At 53.9% G+C, this 19,606-nt stretch overlaps 1 protein-coding gene across 1 annotated transcript; it reads left to right on the forward strand.

The window, feature by feature from the left end:
* Window positions 1-2,102: 2,102 nt before the first annotated feature.
* On the forward strand, window positions 2,103-16,366 carry NPR1 (natriuretic peptide receptor 1). The gene is made up of 22 exons (XM_005910020.3): window positions 2,103-3,242; window positions 3,921-4,120; window positions 4,535-4,648; window positions 5,058-5,193; window positions 5,559-5,650; window positions 6,247-6,382; window positions 6,748-6,832; window positions 7,784-7,904; window positions 8,962-9,036; window positions 9,194-9,271; window positions 9,675-9,779; window positions 10,033-10,104; window positions 10,212-10,368; window positions 10,644-10,799; window positions 11,040-11,208; window positions 12,157-12,303; window positions 12,388-12,511; window positions 12,669-12,737; window positions 13,223-13,397; window positions 13,629-13,727; window positions 15,108-15,199; window positions 15,352-16,366. The coding sequence occupies exons 1-22, from the start codon at window positions 2,531-2,533 to the stop codon at window positions 15,412-15,414; spliced, it is 3,177 nt and encodes a 1,058-aa protein (XP_005910082.2). The 5' UTR covers window positions 2,103-2,530; the 3' UTR covers window positions 15,415-16,366.
* The last annotated feature ends 3,240 nt before the right edge of the window (window positions 16,367-19,606 follow it).

Here is a 19,606-nt window from a genome sequence, read left to right on the forward strand (position 1 = left end):
AGCAACAGAATTCCAGAAAAACATCTGCTTTGGCTTCATTGACTACACTAAAACATTTGACTGTGTGGATTACAATAAACTGTGGAAAATTCTTCAAGAGATGGGAATACCAGACCACCTCACCTGTCTCCTGAGAAACTTGAATGCAGATCAAGAAGCAACAGTTAGAATCAGGCAAGACCGGTTCAAAATTGAGAAAGGAGTACAGCAAGGCTGCATATTGTCACTCTGATTATTTAACTTGTATGCAGAGTACATCATGTGAAATGCCAGGCTAGAAGAATCACAAGTTGGAATCAAGATTGCCAGGAGAAATATCGATAACCTCAGATATGCAGATACTAAGATTCTAATGGCAGGAAGTGAAGAAGAACTAAAGAACCTCTTGCTGATGGTGAAAGAGGAGAGTGAAAAAGTTGGCTTAAAACTCAACATGATTAAAACTAAGATCATGGCATCTGGTGCCGTTACATCATGGCAAATAGAAGGGGAAAAAGTGGAAACAGTGACAGATTTTATTTTCTTGGGCTCCAAAATCACTGCGGACAATGACTGCAGCCATGAAATTAAAAGACACTTGCTCCTTGGAAGGAAAGCTATGAAACCTAGACAACACATTAAAAAGCACAGACATTACTTTGCCAACAAAGGTCCATATAGTCAACATTATGGTTTTTCCAGTAGTCGTGTATGGATGTGAGAGTTGGAGCATAAGGAAGGCTGAGCGCTGAAGAACAGATGCTTTCAGACCGTGGTGCTGGATAACACTCTTGAGAGCCCACTGGACAGCAAGAAGATCAAGCCAGTCAATCCTAAAGGAAATCAACCCTGACTTTTCATCAGAAGGACTGAAGCTGAAGCTCCAATACTTTGGCCACCTGATGTGAAGAGCCTACTCACTGGGAAAGACTCTGATGCTGGGAAAGACTGAAAGTAAAAAGGAGAAGGAGGTGGCAGAAGATGAGATGGTTAGATAGCATCACCGACTCAATGGACAGGAAATAGTCAAGGACAGAGGAGTCTGGTGTGCTTCAGTCCCTAGGGTGGCAAACACTGGGACATGACTTAGTGACTGAACAACAACAAGGACAAATATACACACAGACAATCTTCATATTTATGCCTTCAGCATCTAGTTGTTGCTTAACATGTAATAGGTCCTTTGAAAGTCTACAGTGCAGAAGTTTGCTGATCTTTGGTCCTGAGCGACTGATCCGAACTGAACTGAGGCAGAAGTTTTCAGAAGTTGGTGCGCAATACCGCCAATGACTTCTTCTGGCCACTAGGGAGCAGACTGATTCCACAGCTGTCCTGCCCCGGGCCCAGCCGTCAAGGGCCCCCCAAACACTCCCCAGTATACGCCTCCGCTTGTCATTTCCAACACTGTCTGCCACTGTCCCGACAAATCTCACTTTAATAATCCTTTTTAAGACAAACCAAACGCACACGCCCGTAGCGGCCCCGAGGTCACACCTCTTGGTTTCAGCGGCCACCCACCACCTCTCCCTCCCGTTCCTACGGCCTTTTGGGAACTAAAGAGTTAACTCCGCCTTTCCACCTGGCCCTTTTTCTCCACTAATCCGCTCAGTCTGGAAGCTGGGGGGTGGGTGACATCCTAGATATAGTGGTCGCGGGACCCTGGACTACTTTAATTTCTTTTCCAAAAACCGTCACCCTCCTGCCCCACAACCTGACACCCAAACACTCACACCTTCTCCGGCTAAGATCCCAAACCTGCACCTCTTTCTTCCCGAGACGGAGCCAGTAGGAGGAGAGGGACAAGGTGGGGCGCAAGAGGCACTCTGTACTTCCATTTATCTCTGTTCTTCCAATCCCGGTGAGGGAGCCCCTTCTGCGAGTACCGCTTCTCGGAGGGAAACACATTTGGCCCGCCGAGAAGCGGGAAGAGGATCTAGAGGAAACCGAGCGGGTTGAGAGGCTCGGAGAGTCCACGACTTCGGGGCGGGGAGGAAGGAGTTAAAGATCCAGGCTTGGTTCTACGGTCTCGGAGTCTGGGAGGGGAAGCGGCCGGGAGGGAGGGTTCGGAGCTTGGCTTGGGTCCTCCCCAGTTCCCCTCGGACTGTCGGAGACTTGGGCCGGCCGGACGCCCCTTCTGGCACACTCCCTGAGCCAAGCGCTCACGCACACACACAAACACACTCCCCTTATCCTCCCTGGAGCCCTCTCTCCCATCCTTCTCCACCGAGCGCTCGCTCGCGCTCTCTTTTTCTCTCTCCTAACATACACACAGACACCCTGTGGTTCACACTCGGGTCCTCTCGGCCCCCGCGCTCTCCTCGCACCCACCTGCTCCGCAGAGCCCTGGGCACACCCCTAGGTCGCGCGCCCCTGGCGCCCCAGGAGCGGACTGTCGCAGCTAGAGGGGGAGCGTGCTCCGGGGTGAGCGCCCCCGCTCCGCCCCTCCTCCCTCCCACAGGGGCGCTCCCGGTGCCCGTACCGGCCGCTCAGCCGGAGTGGACGCTTGAGGCCATGGTGGGAGCGCTCGCCCACCACGGTGCCCGCTGAGGCCATGCCGCGCCCCGGGCGCCCCTCCGGCGCCCGCCTGCGCCTGCTTCTGCTCCTGCCGCCGTTGCTACTGCTCCCGGGCAGCTACGCTGGTAACCTGACGGTGGCCGTGGTGCTGCCTCTGACCAACACCTCGTACCCGTGGTCTTGGGCGCGCGTGGGACCGGCGGTGGAGCTGGCCCTGGCCCGGGTGAAGGCGAGGCCGGACCTGCTGCCGGGTTGGACAGTCCGCACGGTGCTGGGCAGCAGTGAGAGCGCGCTGGGCGTCTGCTCCGACACCGCCGCGCCCCTGGCCGCCGTGGATCTCAAGTGGGAGCACAGCCCCGCGGTGTTCCTGGGCCCCGGCTGCGTGTACGCCGCCGCCCCCGTGGGCCGCTTCACCGCGCACTGGCGGGTGCCGCTGCTGACCGCCGGCGCCCCAGCCGTGGGCTTCGGAGCCAAGGACGAGTACGCGCTGACCACCCGCGCGGGACCCAGCCACGCCAAGCTGGGCGACTTCGTGGCGGCGCTGCACCGACGGCTGGGCTGGGAGCGCCAGGCGCTCGTGCTCTACGCCTACCAGCCCGGTGACGACCAGCCCTGCTTCTTCGTGGTGGAGGGGCTGTACATGCGGGTTCGCGACCGCCTCAACATCACGGTGGACCACCTGGAATTCGCCGAGGGAGACCGCGACCACTACACCATGCTGCTGCGCACCGTGCGGCGTAAAGGCCGAGGTGAGAGGCAGGGCACACCCTCCTGGCCGCTTTACCTCCAGGCCCTCCTCGGGACTCTCTCCCGTCTGCACCAAACGTCTCCTCCTCTGGGCCCTTCATTCCTGCCTCGGCCTCCTCCGCCCCGTCCACCTCTGAGTTTCTATTTCCCTGTCTTTCTCCATGGTCCCCTCTCTTCTTCCTAGGCTCGCCTGTATTCTCACCTCCCCACTCCCTCGCCTCCTTCCCACCGATTCCTCCGGAGTTAACAGAGGTAAAAAAGGCCTCCAGCTACCACCTTGACACTTAGTGGGGCCCCGGCTTAGTTCCTAACCCTCTTTTTCTCCCCTATTTTCCGTCTTTTCCCAGCAGCCTCCTTCCCTCCTCCAGCTTCTCCTCCCGGAGCTCCCATATGCCCTCTCGTCTTCCAGTCCCCTCTCCAGCTGGCCCTCCTCTGCTCTCCCTGCTCCACACCTCACCTTCCCCACCTTCAGCTCCACCATTCCTGCTCTCCCTATCTGGCCTCCTTCCTCCTCCCCCTCCCACCACCTTCTCCCTCAGCTTTCTCCTGCTTAGCCTAGACTGAGCCAGGAGTTCCACTTAACCACTACAGGGTCTCAACTTCCTCCCCTGGGCCCGCCAGCTTCAGTTTCTCCTCCATTCCCTGACACCCTGGCTTCCCTGGCTTCTCTCTCTCCCCAGTTATCTACATCTGCAGCTCGCCAGATACCTTCAGAGCCCTCATGCTTCTGGCCCTGGAAGCTGGCCTGAGTGGGAACGACTATGTTTTCTTCCACCTGGACCTCTTTGGGCAAAGCCTGCAAGGTGCACATGGCATTGCTCCCCGCAGGCCCTGGGAGAGAGGAGATGGGCAGGATGTCAGTGCCCACCAGGCCTTTCGGGTGAGGGTTCAGCTTGGAAGCCCAGGCTGTGGGGCTCTGGGTTGCTGGCACATCGCTTCCGGGTCCTGGGTGCCTCAGTGTCTGAAAGGATTCCAGAAAAGGAGTTGTTGATGCTCGCTCGGAGGGAGTTAGGTGACAGAAGGGCAGGGGGCTGGGGCCAGGGGCACATAGAGGGTCGGAGGACTTCAGAACTAGGAGGCTAAAAATATGAGAGAATGCCCTTGAGGCAGGATAATGTTCACATCCCGTCGACATTCTCTGCTTTGATGCAGGCAGCACCTCATGCAGGACATGGGGTCCTATCTGACCTTGAGCTAAGCAGAGGTGCAACTCTGGGAGGTGGGCACTCAGGGTATAGGGAGGACCAGAGTCAGCATCCAACCAGCTCTCCCCTCTCCACTGACTCCTCCTCAGGCTGCCAAAATCATTACATATAAAGAGCCGGATAATCCCGAGTACTTGGAATTCCTACAGAAGCTAAAACGCTTGGCCCTTGAGCAGTTCAACTTCACCATGGAGGATGGCCTGGTAGGAGGGGGTCCTGGGTGATGTGGGCCCCAAATCTCCACTCCACAGCCCTCTGCTGGTCTCTGCCCTGCTTTCTCAGCCTCCCTCCTCTCCCCAGGCCTGCCCTTCTTTCCCTTCCCTTTGCTCCCCTGTCTCTCCTGATGATGGAGGGCGGCACTGACAACTGTTCAATCTCTGAACCTCAAATCTTTATCAGTAAAATGAAGACGATACGTCCTGCCCCACGTGCCTAGCAGGTGTACACAGATGTGTCTTATGAGTAGTGAAATCTCTCTGTCCGTACATGGGTGGGGTTGTTTTCGCCCATCCTCTTTCAAGTTCCCATTACCTCCCATTCCCTGCCCCACAGCACCCCACTCTGCACCCCTCATACTTCCCCCCAGCAGCCCAGCTCTACCTGCCCCTGCAGGTGAACACCATCCCAGCGTCCTTCCACGATGGGCTCCTGCTCTACATCCAGGCGGTGACGGAGACTCTAGCACACGGGGGAGCTGTCACCGATGGGGAGGGCATCACTCAGCGGATGTGGAACCGAAGCTTCCAAGGTCAGGGACTGCAGGTGGCAGGAATGGGCTACCCTGGGGCCCCAGGCAGGAGGCAACAGGAAGCCTCTAGGCCTGCAGTGCAGGTAGTCACTTACACACACCAGTCTCTTCCTCTCCTCCAAGCTGCCTTTAGGCTTTCTTCCCCATCTCCCTAGAGTCATCAAGAAGTCTTCTTAAGTGCCGAACACTAATCATTCCTGCTGATGACACATCTCTTTTATTTTTATATATATATATATATATATATATATATATATATATATATATGCAGAGGGCAAGACAGATAAGATCAAAAGATAGAGATGAGGTCTGGAGTCCCTGAACTTCCACTCTCAAAACACAGCCATCATCCTCCATACCCCCAGGTGTGACAGGATACCTGAAAATGGACAGCAATGGAGACCGGGAGACCGACTTCTCCCTCTGGGATATGGATCCTAACACTGGCGCCTTCAGGGTAAGGTTGTGCCCCCAAGAAGGCACTGCCAACTGGGAGTGACATCTCACCTTCCTACCTCCCTGCATAAGAGCGGACCCTGGATAAAAGCGATCCAGCCAATCTGGAGGAACAACCAGAATGATAGGGACTCAGGTGTTGTCCTTGGGGAGCCCCATGTGTAAGAAGGGAACACAGCCCTGCCCTCAGCAAGCCCCATTTCTCTGAAGGTAGGCAGGATCCCCTCCCAGCAGAGACAGGCTATATTCAGAAGGAGGAGTATATGGTTTAGGCTTGGGAATGTGGACTGAAAACACTGCCTTTTCCTATTTTCTGGGTGCTTCAGTCCCAGATTACAAACTTCCTGAGTGTGGGCCTGTGATTCTATATAGAATATAGAAGCGCTTAAGTCACTTTCAAGTTTGTCCATTCTGATAACATGGGGCGTGGGTATGAGGCTCTCTGTATCCAGTCATGCCAGGGGCTCAGTGAGCTGCTGACAGTGCAGACACAGTCTCTGGCAGCGGAGACGGGGTAGGTGAGGGGCAGGACTGCTACCCTGGACAGGAGGCCTCACCAAGGGCCCTTGCCCACCCACCACTCCTGCCCCTCCACAGGTTGTTCTGAACTTCAATGGGACTTCCCAAGAACTGATGACCATGGCAGGGTGCAAACTGAACTGGCCCCTGGGGTATCCACCTCCCGATGTCCCCAAGTGCGGCTTTGACAATGAGGACCCAGCCTGCAACCAAGGTGACTGCCCCTTGCCTTCCTGGCCTCCATTCTGGAGACACTGCATGCTTCCTGTTCAGGGAGTCGAAGAGGTGCTACTCTCTGGCACTGACGGTTTCCCGCAGAGACTCCACCTGCCTTTTTTGTCCCTTCATCCACTATCTGAGTTCATTGATTAAATATTAAAAAGTTCTGGGACTTCCCTGGCAGTCCAGTGATTAGGACTCCATGCTTCCAGTTTAGGCATGGGTTCAAATCCCAGTCAGGAGAGGAGCCTGCACGCCATGCAGTGTGGCCAAAAAAAAAATTATATATAAAAAAGTTCTTTTCTCCTCTCCAATGTCTATCTCACATCTCTCTTGCTACAACTCGGTCCTCCTCTGTAGACCACTTCTCCACCCTGGAGGTGCTGGCTTTGGTGGGGAGCCTCTCCCTTCTCAGCATCCTGATCGTCTCCTTCTTCATATACAGGTGAGCCTGGGGATGAGGGTGGTGACTGAGGCTGGAAGGCCCAGAGAACCAGTAGCAGAGGAGGTGGCAGGGACCAAGAGTGGAGAGGGAGGGGTGTAGGGACAGCACAGCAAGGCCCAGGGAGATGGGGGAGAAAAGATACTAAAAAGCCCTACAACGAAGAAGAAGGAGGGAAAGGGCAAAAGCCCTACAACGAAGAAGGAGGGGAAAGGGCAGAAGCCCTACAACGAAGAAGGAGGGGAAAGGGCTTCCCAGGTGGTGCTAGTGGTAAAGAACCCACCTGCCAATGCAGGAGACTTGAGGAGGGACCAGAGATAGGAGTGGCCAAGGAGGATCTGGGAGATCCAAGAAGGAGCAGATCTGTTGGAGCATCATAGTATGTGGGTTCTGGGCTGAGGCTGGTCTATCCTCCCTTCCTGTTTGTACAGACCAGATGGGAAGCAATGTGTTGGACCCATATTAGCTGAGCAAGGATGATGGCTTGGCCATGTACCAGGGGCTGCACCCAGAGCAGAGAAGAGAGAAGGAAGACTCACTCCTGCCTTCTGGTGGGAGGCTGACAGGTGCAGGAAAAGTTGATGACAGAGGGAAGCAAGGAGGGAGAGAAGAAAATCAGGGCTGGTTGAGCATAAATTGTGTGCCAGGCACTTCCACACACATTTCTTTTCATTTTTATAACAATGCTTTGAAATAAACGTCAAGATCCCCAGTTTCCACATGAGGACTTTTAGACGTGAACATGAGACTCAGAGAAGAGAAATGACTACCCCAAGGTCCCCAGTGAGGCAGAATTTCACCCAAGCCTCCTGACTCAGAGCTGAGAGGCTGTAACTGCCCCACCCATCTCTCAGCTCCTGCAGAGATCCCAGGGCTCTGAGGAGGGGCTGCTGAGTACCCCCGCCCTGGGTCAGGGGCTCAGACGTGGGCTCAGGTGCAGGTTTCGTGCCCCAGGAAGATGCAGCTGGAGAAGGAACTGGCCTCAGAGCTGTGGCGTGTGCGCTGGGAGGACCTGCAGCCCAGTAGCCTTGAGAGGCATCTCCGGAGTGCAGGCAGCCGGCTGACCCTGAGCGGGGTAAGAGCTCCACTACTGGGGGGACGGGGCTGACCTGGGTACGGGGGCAGCTGGGTACCGGGGGCAGCACCTGACAAGTTAGGGTAGAGAGCAAGGTTCTCATCCCAGCTCGGCCTTCACTTGCTATGTGACCTTGGGCAAGTCACATACCCTCTCTGATCAGATTAACATCAGATCAGTTGCTTCAGTCGTGTCCGACTCTTTGCGACCCCATGAATCGCAGCACTCCAGGCCTCCCTGTCCATCACCAACTCCTGGAGTTCACTCAGACTCACGTCCATCGAGTCGGTGATGCCATACAGCCATCTCATCCTCTGTCGTCCCCTTCTCCTCCTGCCCCTAATCCCTCCCAGCATCAGAGTTTTTTCCAATGAGTCAGCTCTTCACATGAGGTGGCCAAAGTACTGGAGTTTCAGCTTTAGCATCATTCCTTCCAAAGAACACCCAGGACTGATCTCCTTTAGGATGGACTGGTTGGATCTCCTTGCAGTCCAAGGGACTCTCAAGAGTCTTCTCCAACACCACAGTTCCAAAGCATCAATTCTTCGGCGCTCAGCCTTCTTCACAGTCCAGCTCTCACATCCATACATGACCACAGGAAAAACCATAGCCTTGACTAGATGAAGCTTTGTTGGCAAAGTACCATCTCAGATAATGATTACATCCACAGAGCCTCCCTCACAGGTCAGTGATAGCATATGTGAAAATACATTTTTTTTTAAGTAAATAATGAGAACCTACTGTATCACACAGGGAACTTCTAGTCAATGCTCTGTGGTGACCTAAATGGGAAAGAAATCTAAAAAAGAAGGGACAGATGCGTACATACATTTGACTCACTTTGCTGTACAGCAGAGACCGACACAACGCTGTAAAGCAACTACGCTCCGATAAATTTTGTTTTCTAAAAAGTAAATAAATGAGGATTTCAGGATGAGCTGAAATTCCACACACTGAGCTGACGTAGGGGGACAGGATGAGGCAGCAGAGCTCAGCCAGCCAGGATGGAGAACTAGGCCCTCTGGCTGACCATCCCTCCTGCACTCCACCCCTTCAGAGAGGCTCCAATTATGGCTCCCTACTAACCACAGAGGGCCAACTCCAAATCTTTGCCAAGACAGCGTATTATAAGGTAAGTCTGGGTAAGACCATTGGTCTTCCGGATGGGGCAGGGCTGTGCTCTGATGAAGGACTGGGGAGGGTTCTAGGGCAGCGGTGGGCTGTCAGAGCAGTGGGGTTCCCAGTGCTGGGCTCTTTCCTCACAGTGACCACCTCCACCCCTTGCTCAGGGCAACCTCGTGGCTGTGAAACGTGTGAACCGGAAACGCATTGAGCTGACACGGGAAGTCCTGTTCGAGCTGAAGCATGTAATGTGTGGAGGGAGGGAGGCGGTGGCCTGGGGAAGAATCTGGGGATGCGGGGAGGTTGGCCCACAGAAGCAGCATGGAGGGACATCAGCGTATCCTAGGAAAGGGTGGGCCCTAGAGCCGTGGGAGGGGCCCTTGCACATTGTGAGTAGAATCACAGATGGGAGAAGGGCTACTGGAGATTTCCTAGGGGCTCCGCTGGATGGGCTTAGGAAGCAGAGGGAGTAGGGAGCAGATTCTGGGGACAGGTTCTTTCAAACAGGAGTGGGAATCACGGGAAGCTCATACAATGTCTGGAGAGAATACATTGGGACTTAGGAAGAGTGAGGGGTCCCTGAGGGCAGGGGCGATTTGGTGAGGAGTGAGGTCTCTGCCAGGCTCTGATGCTGGCTCTCACCTGCAGATGCGGGATGTACAAAACGAACACTTGACCAGGTTTGTGGGAGCCTGCACTGATCCCCCCAACATCTGTATCCTCACAGAATACTGTCCCCGTGGGAGCCTACAGGTGAGGGTGACAAGGGAGTGTCAGGACACCTGGGTCCAGCCCTGAGTCCGCCCTTGACTGACCATAAGGGAAAGCCTCTCCTTTTTTCTGACTTTTATTTTCCCCATCTGTAAAATGGAAGTGAGGGAGGGTGGTGGCACTAGAGTAAATACGAAGCTTTGTTCTGTTCTGCCAGTTTATGTCAGCGGGACCCCTGCACTTCTCCTCCTGGGGGTGCGTGCAGGGTACAGGGCTGACTCTCACTGTCCTGCAGGACATCCTGGAGAATGAGAGCATCACCCTGGACTGGATGTTCCGGTACTCGCTCACCAATGACATTGTCAAGGTAGGTTGGGTAGAGCACACTGGGTGTGGGGCGAGGGGCCAGGCAGGCCTCTTCTCTGGCCCTGCTTGGAGGTCCCACTCAGACCCCTGCCTCCCCGAACTTCCCAGGGTATGCTGTTCTTACACAATGGAGCCATTTGCTCCCATGGGAACCTCAAGTCATCCAACTGCGTGGTAGACGGGCGCTTTGTGCTCAAGATCACCGACTACGGGCTGGAGAGCTTCCGGGATCCAGAGCCAGAGCAAGGACACACCCTCTATGCCAGTGAGCTCCGCATGACTCTGACCCCTAACTCCTACGGCTAGCACAGCCCAATAGGGAGACTGATGGCCTGGCCTGTGATGGGCTCGGGCCCACCTTTCCTGACTCCCAGTTCAATTCATCATCAGTAGAAAGCCGAGTCAGACGAAGTCGTCTCAAGCCCCTTCTAGCGCTAGCACCCCATTTTGTCTTCAGATCAGCCCAGCCACATCCTTGTTTCCTGTCACCCCTTAGCTTTGGGGCCCTTCACCCTGTGACTCCTGACCTCTGACCCACAGAAAAGTTGTGGACAGCCCCTGAGCTCCTGCGAATGGCCTCGCCCCCTGCCCGGGGTTCCCAGGCTGGTGATGTGTACAGCTTTGGGATCATCCTTCAGGAGATTGCCCTGAGGAGCGGCGCCTTCCACGTGGAAGGTTTGGACCTCAGTCCCAAAGGTGAGAGGACCACACTTTCCCCTAATGCCGCCACACTCCACTGACCCCAGCTCCAGAGAGAGGGAACCCTGGAAACGCAGCCCCCTTCTCCCCCACTGTGGCTAGTGACCCTGAGCACGGTTGGCCCAGGTCCCTGCGGGGCTTCCCTGGCCCTTGCCCTGGTCCTGGGCTTCCCCACCTGGTTACTCAACAGGCCCCAGGTTGAACCCATCTCTCATCCTCTCTCCCCCCACCACACAGAGATCATCGAGCGTGTGACTCGGGGCGAGCAGCCCCCCTTCCGGCCCTCCCTGGCCCTGCAGAGTCACCTGGAGGAACTGGGGCAGTTGATGCAGCGCTGCTGGGCTGAGGACCCACAGGAGCGGCCGCCCTTCCAGCAGATCCGCCTGATGTTGCGAAAATTTAACAGGTCGCTGGCGTTAGTCCTGGGTCATCCCAGCCTCCTCCACCCATGGCAGCCACCATGTATCCCACGCTTAAGTCTTATCCCTGTGGTGGCAGAGCCCATGCACAGCCCCCCAGACATATCCTGCTCCAGCCCACCACAGCCCCTCAGCCCCCTTTGCGAATACCGGAGGACCCAGTTGTCCCCACAGCCACCCACTTTTCATACCAGTCTCCTCCCTGGCCCCTTCTCCACAGTCTTCACTGGTAAGCAGAGTAAATGGACTTCAACCTCCTCCCTTTGCCTCTCTGTCCTCCCTGGGAGCTCCCATCCACCCATTGATCCCCTTTCCCAGTTGCTCTGTGGGGGCCAGTCCCCCAGGCACACCCCTTAGCTAGTCTGTGCCCTCACTCTCTTCTCAATTGATCCCTGTTCCTCTCTACCTCCTCTGTGTGCATGTGTGCTAGGTCACTTCAGTCGTGTCTGACTCTTTGAGATCCTATGGACTATACAGCCTGCCAGGCTCCTCTGTCCATGGGATTTCCCAGCAAGAATACTGGAGTGGGTTGCCATGCCCTCCTCCAGGGGATCTTCCCGACCCAGGGATCGAACCCTCGTCTCCTGGGTCTCCTGCATTGGCACACGGGTTCTTTATCACTAGCACCACCTGGGAAGCCCTCTATCTCCTCCACCTCCTTCTAGCCTACTGGTGTTCAACAATATGAGCAAAAGAGCCAATACGTCTGAAGCTTCACACTTGACCCTGGGGACTCAGGGATGAGTTGGACTTTCTTCTTACCCTCTTCCCTGCACTCCCATCCTGCTGTGCCCCCAACCCTGACCATCTCCAGGGACTCTGCTGCAGTATAAGTTAACTTAAGTCTGGGTAGGGTGAGAGCCTGGGGTGGGCACTGCAGGGTTGGGCATGCTGCTCCCCCTCACCACCACCCCCTCCGCCACCCCCGTCCCCAGGGAGAACAGCAGCAATATCCTGGACAACCTGCTGTCACGCATGGAGCAGTACGCCAACAACCTGGAGGAGCTGGTGGAGGAGCGGACCCAGGCCTACCTGGAGGAGAAGCGCAAGGCTGAGGCCCTGCTCTACCAGATTCTGCCTCAGTGAGTGCCTGTGCTTGGTGCCCCCGCCAGCCCTGCCCTTGCCCCGGCTCATCTTCTGATCCTGCCTCGTCCCTGACCCCTCAGCTCAGTGGCTGAGCAGCTGAAGCGCGGGGAGACGGTCCAGGCCGAAGCCTTTGACAGTGTCACCATCTACTTCAGTGACATCGTGGGTTTCACAGCCCTATCAGCAGAGAGCACGCCCATGCAGGTGAGTCAGGCACAGCTACAGGTGTGAGAGCAGCCAGGTGTGCTGTGCTGGCTTTTCATCTCCATCTCACAGGTCTGCCTTCTGGGTCTGCATTTTCCACCTGAGCCCAGGTGGGGTCCCTTACTCCTCACCCCTTGTGGATTCTCTTTTCTTCCAGGTGGTGACCCTGCTCAACGACCTGTACACTTGCTTTGATGCCGTCATAGACAATTTTGACGTATACAAGGTGAGTAAAGATGGGAAGGAACAGGCAGACAGTTGTGGACAGGGTTACAGAAAAGTGAAGGGTAGAATGACATAGAGCCTTAAGAGAGAAGACTATCCTGAAGAGGGAAATGGCAACCCACTCTAGTATTCTTGCCTGGAAAAGTCCATGGACAGAGGAGCCTGGTGGGCGGCAGTCCATGGGGTCACGTGACTGAGCATGAGCGCATGAGGTGGGTGGAGGGAGATGGCAATAAACAGGTAGAACTAAAAAAAAAAAAGAGAGAGATAAAGTAGACCAAGGGACGTGAGCAAAGACAGTGTCACGAGGAGGTGTCACGGGGAGACCCAGGAACCGCCAGAAAAACAGGGCGGAGTATGGAGGATGAGCAAACACAACGGCTGGTAGACGGGTGGATTAGGAGCCAGTGCCCTCTGGGTGATGGCCCACACTGGGAAGAGAAAGTTGGAGCCCTCAGGTCCTGCTCTCTCTCGTGACCCTCACAGGTGGAGACCATTGGTGACGCCTACATGGTGGTGTCCGGGCTCCCGGTGCGGAACGGGAGGCTGCACGCCCGCGAGGTGGCCCGCATGGCCCTGGCGCTGCTGGACGCGGTCCGCTCCTTCCGCATCCGCCACCGGCCCCAGGAGCAGCTGCGCCTGCGCATCGGCATCCACACGGGTGAGGCTGCGAAAGATGGGAGACCAGCCCCAGCGCTCTCCAGCTCTCCCTACACACGCGCATACACCTACACCTCCTCCTACACACACCCCTGGGCTCCCACGGACCACGGATCCCACCTGCTGCCTCTCCTGGGGCACCCTACTCTAGCCTCACCCTCTGGCCCCACCTAGGTCACCCTCCATTCCTCCCACCTACTCCCCTGAACTCATGCGCTTTCACTCCCTTCAGGACCCGTGTGTGCCGGCGTGGTGGGGCTGAAGATGCCCCGGTACTGTCTCTTTGGGGACACAGTCAACACTGCCTCACGAATGGAGTCTAATGGGGAAGGTACTCTGGGTCCCCTGGGTGGGACAGGGAGGGCAGGGGGGCTGTAGTTGCCCAACTGGCAGCGGATGCCTTCCACTCCCTGTTCTCTCTCTTCCTGAGTTGCCATCTCATAAGGGTTCAACCTGGCCAGGTCACCTTGAGTCTAATCAGAGACGCAGGTCCCAGCTGCTCCCTTTGCCAAACGACAGAAAAGTCTTTCCAGACCAACGTCTGACAGTTTCCAGCAGGAATCTTACCTTTAGGGCCCTCTTGGGTGTGGTCAAAAGGGCTTCAGAGAAGCCCACTTGGGTCTGGATCTCAGTTCTGCAACTGATGTTTCATGTCAATTTGCTACACCTCCCTGAACCCCTGTTTTCCTTATCTGGAAAATGAGAATTAAACATCTACCTCAGAAGAGTTATTTGAGAAAGTCATATAACATGACTAGCACGTAATAGTTGTTCAGCTTGTCTGAGCTTCAGCTGTTTGTCTTTAAAAGGATGATGTCTTGGGGTTATAAAAAACACAGCACAACCCCTGGAACACAATGAGTATCTGATAAATGCTTGCTCGCAGCTCTTCCCTTAGGCTTGCTTCCTGTTGATCTGCTTCCTGCTGTAGTCAACACAATTCAATTCAGTCACCATTTATTGAGCAACTACTGAATACCAGGCCCTGGAATACTAAGATTACCTAGACCAGTTTGCTATGGAGTCAAGGAAGGGCTGCGGGGAACAAAAGTCAGGAGGCCTGGGCCTGACCTCAGCAGCCTGCGCAGATCTCCTCTCCAAGGCCTGGGCTCCCTCAACCCTAATGTGAGGGTGCTGAGTTAAAAAACGATGATGGCAACCAATTGTACAGTGCCTCCTAAGTGCCAGATTCTTTTAAAATACTTTATGAATAACATTAAGTTTAATCCACTCAGGAAAACTTTGAGATGGGTCCTGTCACTCTCAGCATTTTGTAGACAAGGCAAATGAGGCACAGAGAGTTAATATTACTTCCCCAGCTGAGTGTCCAAGCTCGGGTTCGAACTAGGCAGCGCAGGCTCCAGTGTCTGAGCCCTTGACCTCTACACTCTACTATAAGCTGTGTTGTCCAATATGGTAGCCTCTGAGGCATTGCATTTTATTTATTTATTGCATTTTAACTATTTCATTTTAATTGCAACTTAAATAGCCACATGTGACTAGTGTCTATCATGGTGGACAACACAGCTCTGGAATTCTTAGGGCAAGCCCTGTGTGGTCAGACACCATGTGGAATGGGTGGGACTCTGAATTAGGAGGCTTTCAGGGCTAAAGGAAGGTGGGAAAGCATCTTTCTAGCCCCACGGCCCCCAGTCTCCTGCTCCCAACTCTTGCATCTCTCGTCTCCCTTCTCCTCCCTTATCCTACCCAGCCCTGAAGATCCACTTATCTTCTGAAACCAAGGCTGTCCTGGAGGAGTTTGGTGGTTTCGAGCTGGAGCTTCGAGGGGATGTAGAAATGAAGGTAGAAAAGAAAGTCCCTGCCCTCACGACCCCTTGAGGTCCCTGCAGGGCTCACCTTCCTCCAGGCCCCTTCTCAAGCAACCATCCCCATTCCCACCATTTGGGAAAGTGGATGTATCACTCCCCACCCCAATGGCCTCTTTTTCCCTCCAGGGCAAAGGCAAAGTTCGGACCTACTGGCTCCTGGGGGAGCGAGGGAGTAGCACCCGAGGCTGACCTGGGTCCCCTCCTGGCCTTCCACTCCCCCCTTCCCTGGGCCGGAGATGACAGAGAGATGCCAGCATCAGCCCGTCCACAGCAACCCCACATTGCCAAACAAGTGGCTTGAATAACTCAGATGTGCTGACCCCAGTGGAGACACCAGATACTACCTCTGACAGAGGACTGGTATGGGGGAGAACTTGGAGCCCACAGGACGGGACCAAAACTCACAGTCATGCCCAGGGAGAACACACACACACACACACACACACACACGTAGGCACACACACTCACTCTCCATCCTATCCCAGCCGAGGCCAAGGTGGGATGTGGATTCCTTAATCCTCCTGCCCCTCCCTGTGCCCACTGTGACTATTATGGGCCGGGGGCGGGGGGGCAGGGGGGGGCGGTGGGAAGAGCCCCCTGAGTGGGAATAGGAGAAGGGACTAAACATGGATCTAGGGGCTGGGGGAAGCCCACATCTGGGCCTAGCCCACATGGGCCACAAGCACCCTGAATCCCCCGTGACCCAACACAAGATATTCAGCACATAGGGGAGAAAGGGAAGTACAGAGGGCCGTGGGCTTGCATGCCTTGCTTCTCCTGTGAGTGGAGACCATGAAAATCTTTATTCCAGTGACAGTGTCCTTTCTCGAGCCAGGGTTGCCAAGAAACACAACCATATTCTCTACCCTCAGCTTTAAATAAGACGTTTCTCAAGCTGGCAATTTAATATGTGAGAAAGTTCCCTTCAACTTTGAGGAGCCAGTGTAACAGCCTATGAGTGACCCCAGCAGTGCTGACTCTGTTGGTCTCAGGATCTGTTTACACCCTTAAGAATTACTGAGGGCCCCAAAGAGCTTTTATGTGGGTTTTATCTATCGATATATTCTGTATTAGAAGTTAAAACAAGTCTTTATTAACTCATTTAAAATAACTTTAATAAACCCATCACATGTTAATTTTTTACTGCTTTATCAATGACATTCTTGAGAGAAACTGGCTTTTGTTTTTTTTTTTTTTTTTTGACAATGACTGGTTTGGTGCTACTGCCTTGATTTATGCTAAGACACCAGCCTTATCAGTACACATAACAACACAGTCAGTAAGGTAAATAAAAAACTTCCCTGGAAATCCAGTGGTTAAGACTCCATGCCCTTGATGCAGGGGCACAGGTTTCATCCCTGGTCAGGGAACTAAGATTCTGTGTGCTCTTCAGTGCAGCCAAAAATGGTAAAATAATATATAATTAGTAGGATTATGGGAAAAAAACTTTTTTTTTTGGCAATGCCGCGCAGTTTGCAGGATCCTACTTCCTCGACTAGGGCTTGAACCCAGGCCACAGCAGTGAAAACACCAAGTCCTAACCACTGCACTGTCAGAGAATTCCCATGAAAATCTTTTTGACCTCATCCATCCCCTGAAATGGAGAAGGAAATGGCAACCCACTCCAGTATTCTTGCCTGGAGAATTCCATGGACAGAAGAGCAAAGCAGGCTACAGTCCATGGGGTTGCAAAGAGTTGGACATGACTGAACTGACTGACTGAGCAACAGCCCCTGAAAGGATCTTGGGGGCTCACAGAATCTGTGGACTACACTTTGAGATCTCTATTTATTTGCTCTATTACCCAATGACCAGCATACAGTAAGAATATAATGAATGCAGACTGAATGGGCAGTCCTGGCACCTGCCCCAGGAGGTCTGGGAGCCAAGAAGGAGGGTGGGGTGGGAACATAGGGATCCCCTTTTACCTCAGTTGAAATGTGGGAATTGTCCACCTGCCCATCCATTCCCCTGACAGTGCAGGCAAATGTGAGTGATAGTTTACAACTCTCAGTGGGGCTAAGGGCCCTCCTTTCTCTGCTCCGGCCACCCACCCCACCCCCTTCCTGAGCAGGCAGGCAGGAATGTGAATGCGGGGGAGAGGTGGCTGCAGTTTCACCTCCCCCATGGGGAAAGAAAGTGCCAGACATTTCTTCAGTACCATCCATCAAGTGCAGACAGGCCCCTCCTCCGACCTCTGCAAGCCTCTTCCTGGAGTCCACGCCCAGCGGCACTGGAGGTCAGGATGGTCCAGGGAGAGCTTGGAGGTCTGCCTTGGAGACAGCGCTCCTTGATACACAAGTGGCTGAAGAAAGGATAAATTGTCCTCCCTTTGTCTAATGAGCCTTCTAGAATATCCTGTGCTCCCTGCCCACCATTTTTGGCCTCAGTCAGATTTGATTTATTGGGAGAGGGACCTAACACAGTCAAATCCTCACCCTCCTCAGCTGGGGACAAATAGCTCTGGGAAGGCCTAACACAGAAGGGTGGTTGCCTTGGTAACACGGCAGCACATCCAACTTCCTGATGGGCCCTGGTGGCCATGTTGACTCCCAAACCCCCATTCCACCTCCCCCAGGGTAGTGACAATCCCAGAAGAGAGAGGAAATGCTAAAGAGAACTGTGGGGCCTAAGAAGTCAGATCAGGGTGGAGGTTGGGATATCCAGGAGACTGGGGCTTTGGGGAGGGGAGACTGCAAGAGATGAGGTGGGGAGGGAAGCGGGGAGCTGATAGACTGAGGAGCCCCAGTCAGACAATTGTAGGAAATTGCCGGTCAGATCCTTCCGGGGCAGCCTGGCTCCGCTGCGGGCACTTGGAGGGGAGGGGGCTGGGGGAGTGGGTGTGAAGACAGGCCAAGGGAGTCGATAACTTCAGTAGCTCGAGAACTTTCACTGGAACTGAGGAGATTTCCTTCCGGAGTTAGGCCCCCGAAGCCAGGAAGGACTGGGAAAGCCATTACTGAGGGGAGGTGGGGGGGCGGGTAGGCGGGTAGGGTCTGAGGCAAGCAGTAGCGCCCCCCCGCTGCTAGAAGGAGAGACGGATTTGCGCCAGGACCTCCGCCCACGTGGGAGGGGCTGTCTAGCCTCGCTTGAGTTTCGCCGGCTGTCCTGCAGAGTAGGTCTGGGAGGGTGGGAGGCAACAGGGTTTCCCTGGAGTATGATAAGAATAATAACAACAGTCATCATTGGCATTAGATTGTGCCTTGCCGTTGACCAAGGCTTTCACATACATTATCTCATCAGCCCACGTGACACCCTTGGAAGGTGAGGGAGTGCAGCTGTGGGTAGGAGGGCCCACTGTAGACAGTGTGCAGAGGGAACCAGCGGTGCCAGAGCCTGGGACCCGAAAAACAAAAGCTGACAGAAAAAGACAAATATCTTCACACACCACGCCCCCCTCCATCCTCTCTTTTCTCTAGGTCGAAGAGCTTGGGTAGTTTATTTATTATAGCAGTACGTTTAGTAATGATGTTTTTAAAATGATTTATATCTTTCAGGACAGATCCATGGAATCTAATTAGCAGTAGAGGCCAGTTTTGCAGCCTGAAAGTCATTTTTTTCTTTTTAATTGCAAGAGTTGTCAAAATACAAAAATAATCAACCATTAAAAAAATAACCTAATGCTGTTCCGGGAGGTTTAATCTCATTGAACTGGAATTCAATACAGATTCCAGGCGAGGTGTTTATCATCAAGATGCTGATAAATTTGGATGCTGGAGAGGAGGATAAGGCCTTAGAAGAGAGATGGTGTGGGGCAGGAACCCACTTAACTGTAGTGCTAACTGCAGGTGTAGTGAGGGGGTCCAGATGGGGATAAAACCTACCCACCCAGTTCCCTATCACAAATTTCACCCGTGAGTGAGTGGTCAGGCTGGTTGCCCTGTAAGAACCTTTCCATAGCAAAGATTCCATAATCAGATGCATCTGAAAATCACTATGAAACCTCTTCTGGACTGATCCATCCCACTGTTTCTGTCTGCCTTAGGCTTTCAAATGTGGACTGCACATGGCATACATTAACTATTGATAATGTCCTGTGATCAGGTCAGCTTATCACCAAACTCCCAGCAGGCCAAGACCAGGCCATCATACAATGTAGAACTCAGGATTCAGAACTGGAGCAACCTCAAACCTCTAACAAGTGAGAGGCATTATGATGCTGATTAAGAGACTAATTCTGGATTCAAATTTCAGCTCCGCCTAAAATATATATTTTAGCCTCACTGTGTGGCATGTGGGATCTTAGTTCCCCCACCATGGATTGAACCTGTGCCCCCAGTAAAGGAAGGGTGGAATCTTAACCATGGGACCTCGAGGGACAACCCTCTGCCACCTATAATTCAAGTAGCTTTGGGCAAACTTCTTAACTCTCTAAGCTTCA

Source organism: Bos mutus, chromosome 3 (assembly GCF_027580195.1).
Source record: "Bos mutus isolate GX-2022 chromosome 3, NWIPB_WYAK_1.1, whole genome shotgun sequence".
Lineage (NCBI taxonomy): Eukaryota > Metazoa > Chordata > Mammalia > Artiodactyla > Bovidae > Bos > Bos mutus.

What these genes read in the sequence shown, in the direction of transcription:
- NPR1 (XM_005910020.3), top strand. Translation starts at nt 2,531, where the DNA reads ATGCCGCGCCCCGGGCGCCCCTCCGGCGCCCGCCTGCGCCTGCTTCTG. An exon ending in GTGCCCACCAGGCCTTTCGG is followed by an intron (nt 4,121 to 4,534) that starts GTGAGGGTTCAG and finishes ACTCCTCCTCAG; the next exon opens with GCTGCCAAAATCATTACATA. An exon ending in ACAATTTTGACGTATACAAG is followed by an intron (nt 12,738 to 13,222) that starts GTGAGTAAAGAT and finishes TGACCCTCACAG; the next exon opens with GTGGAGACCATTGGTGACGC.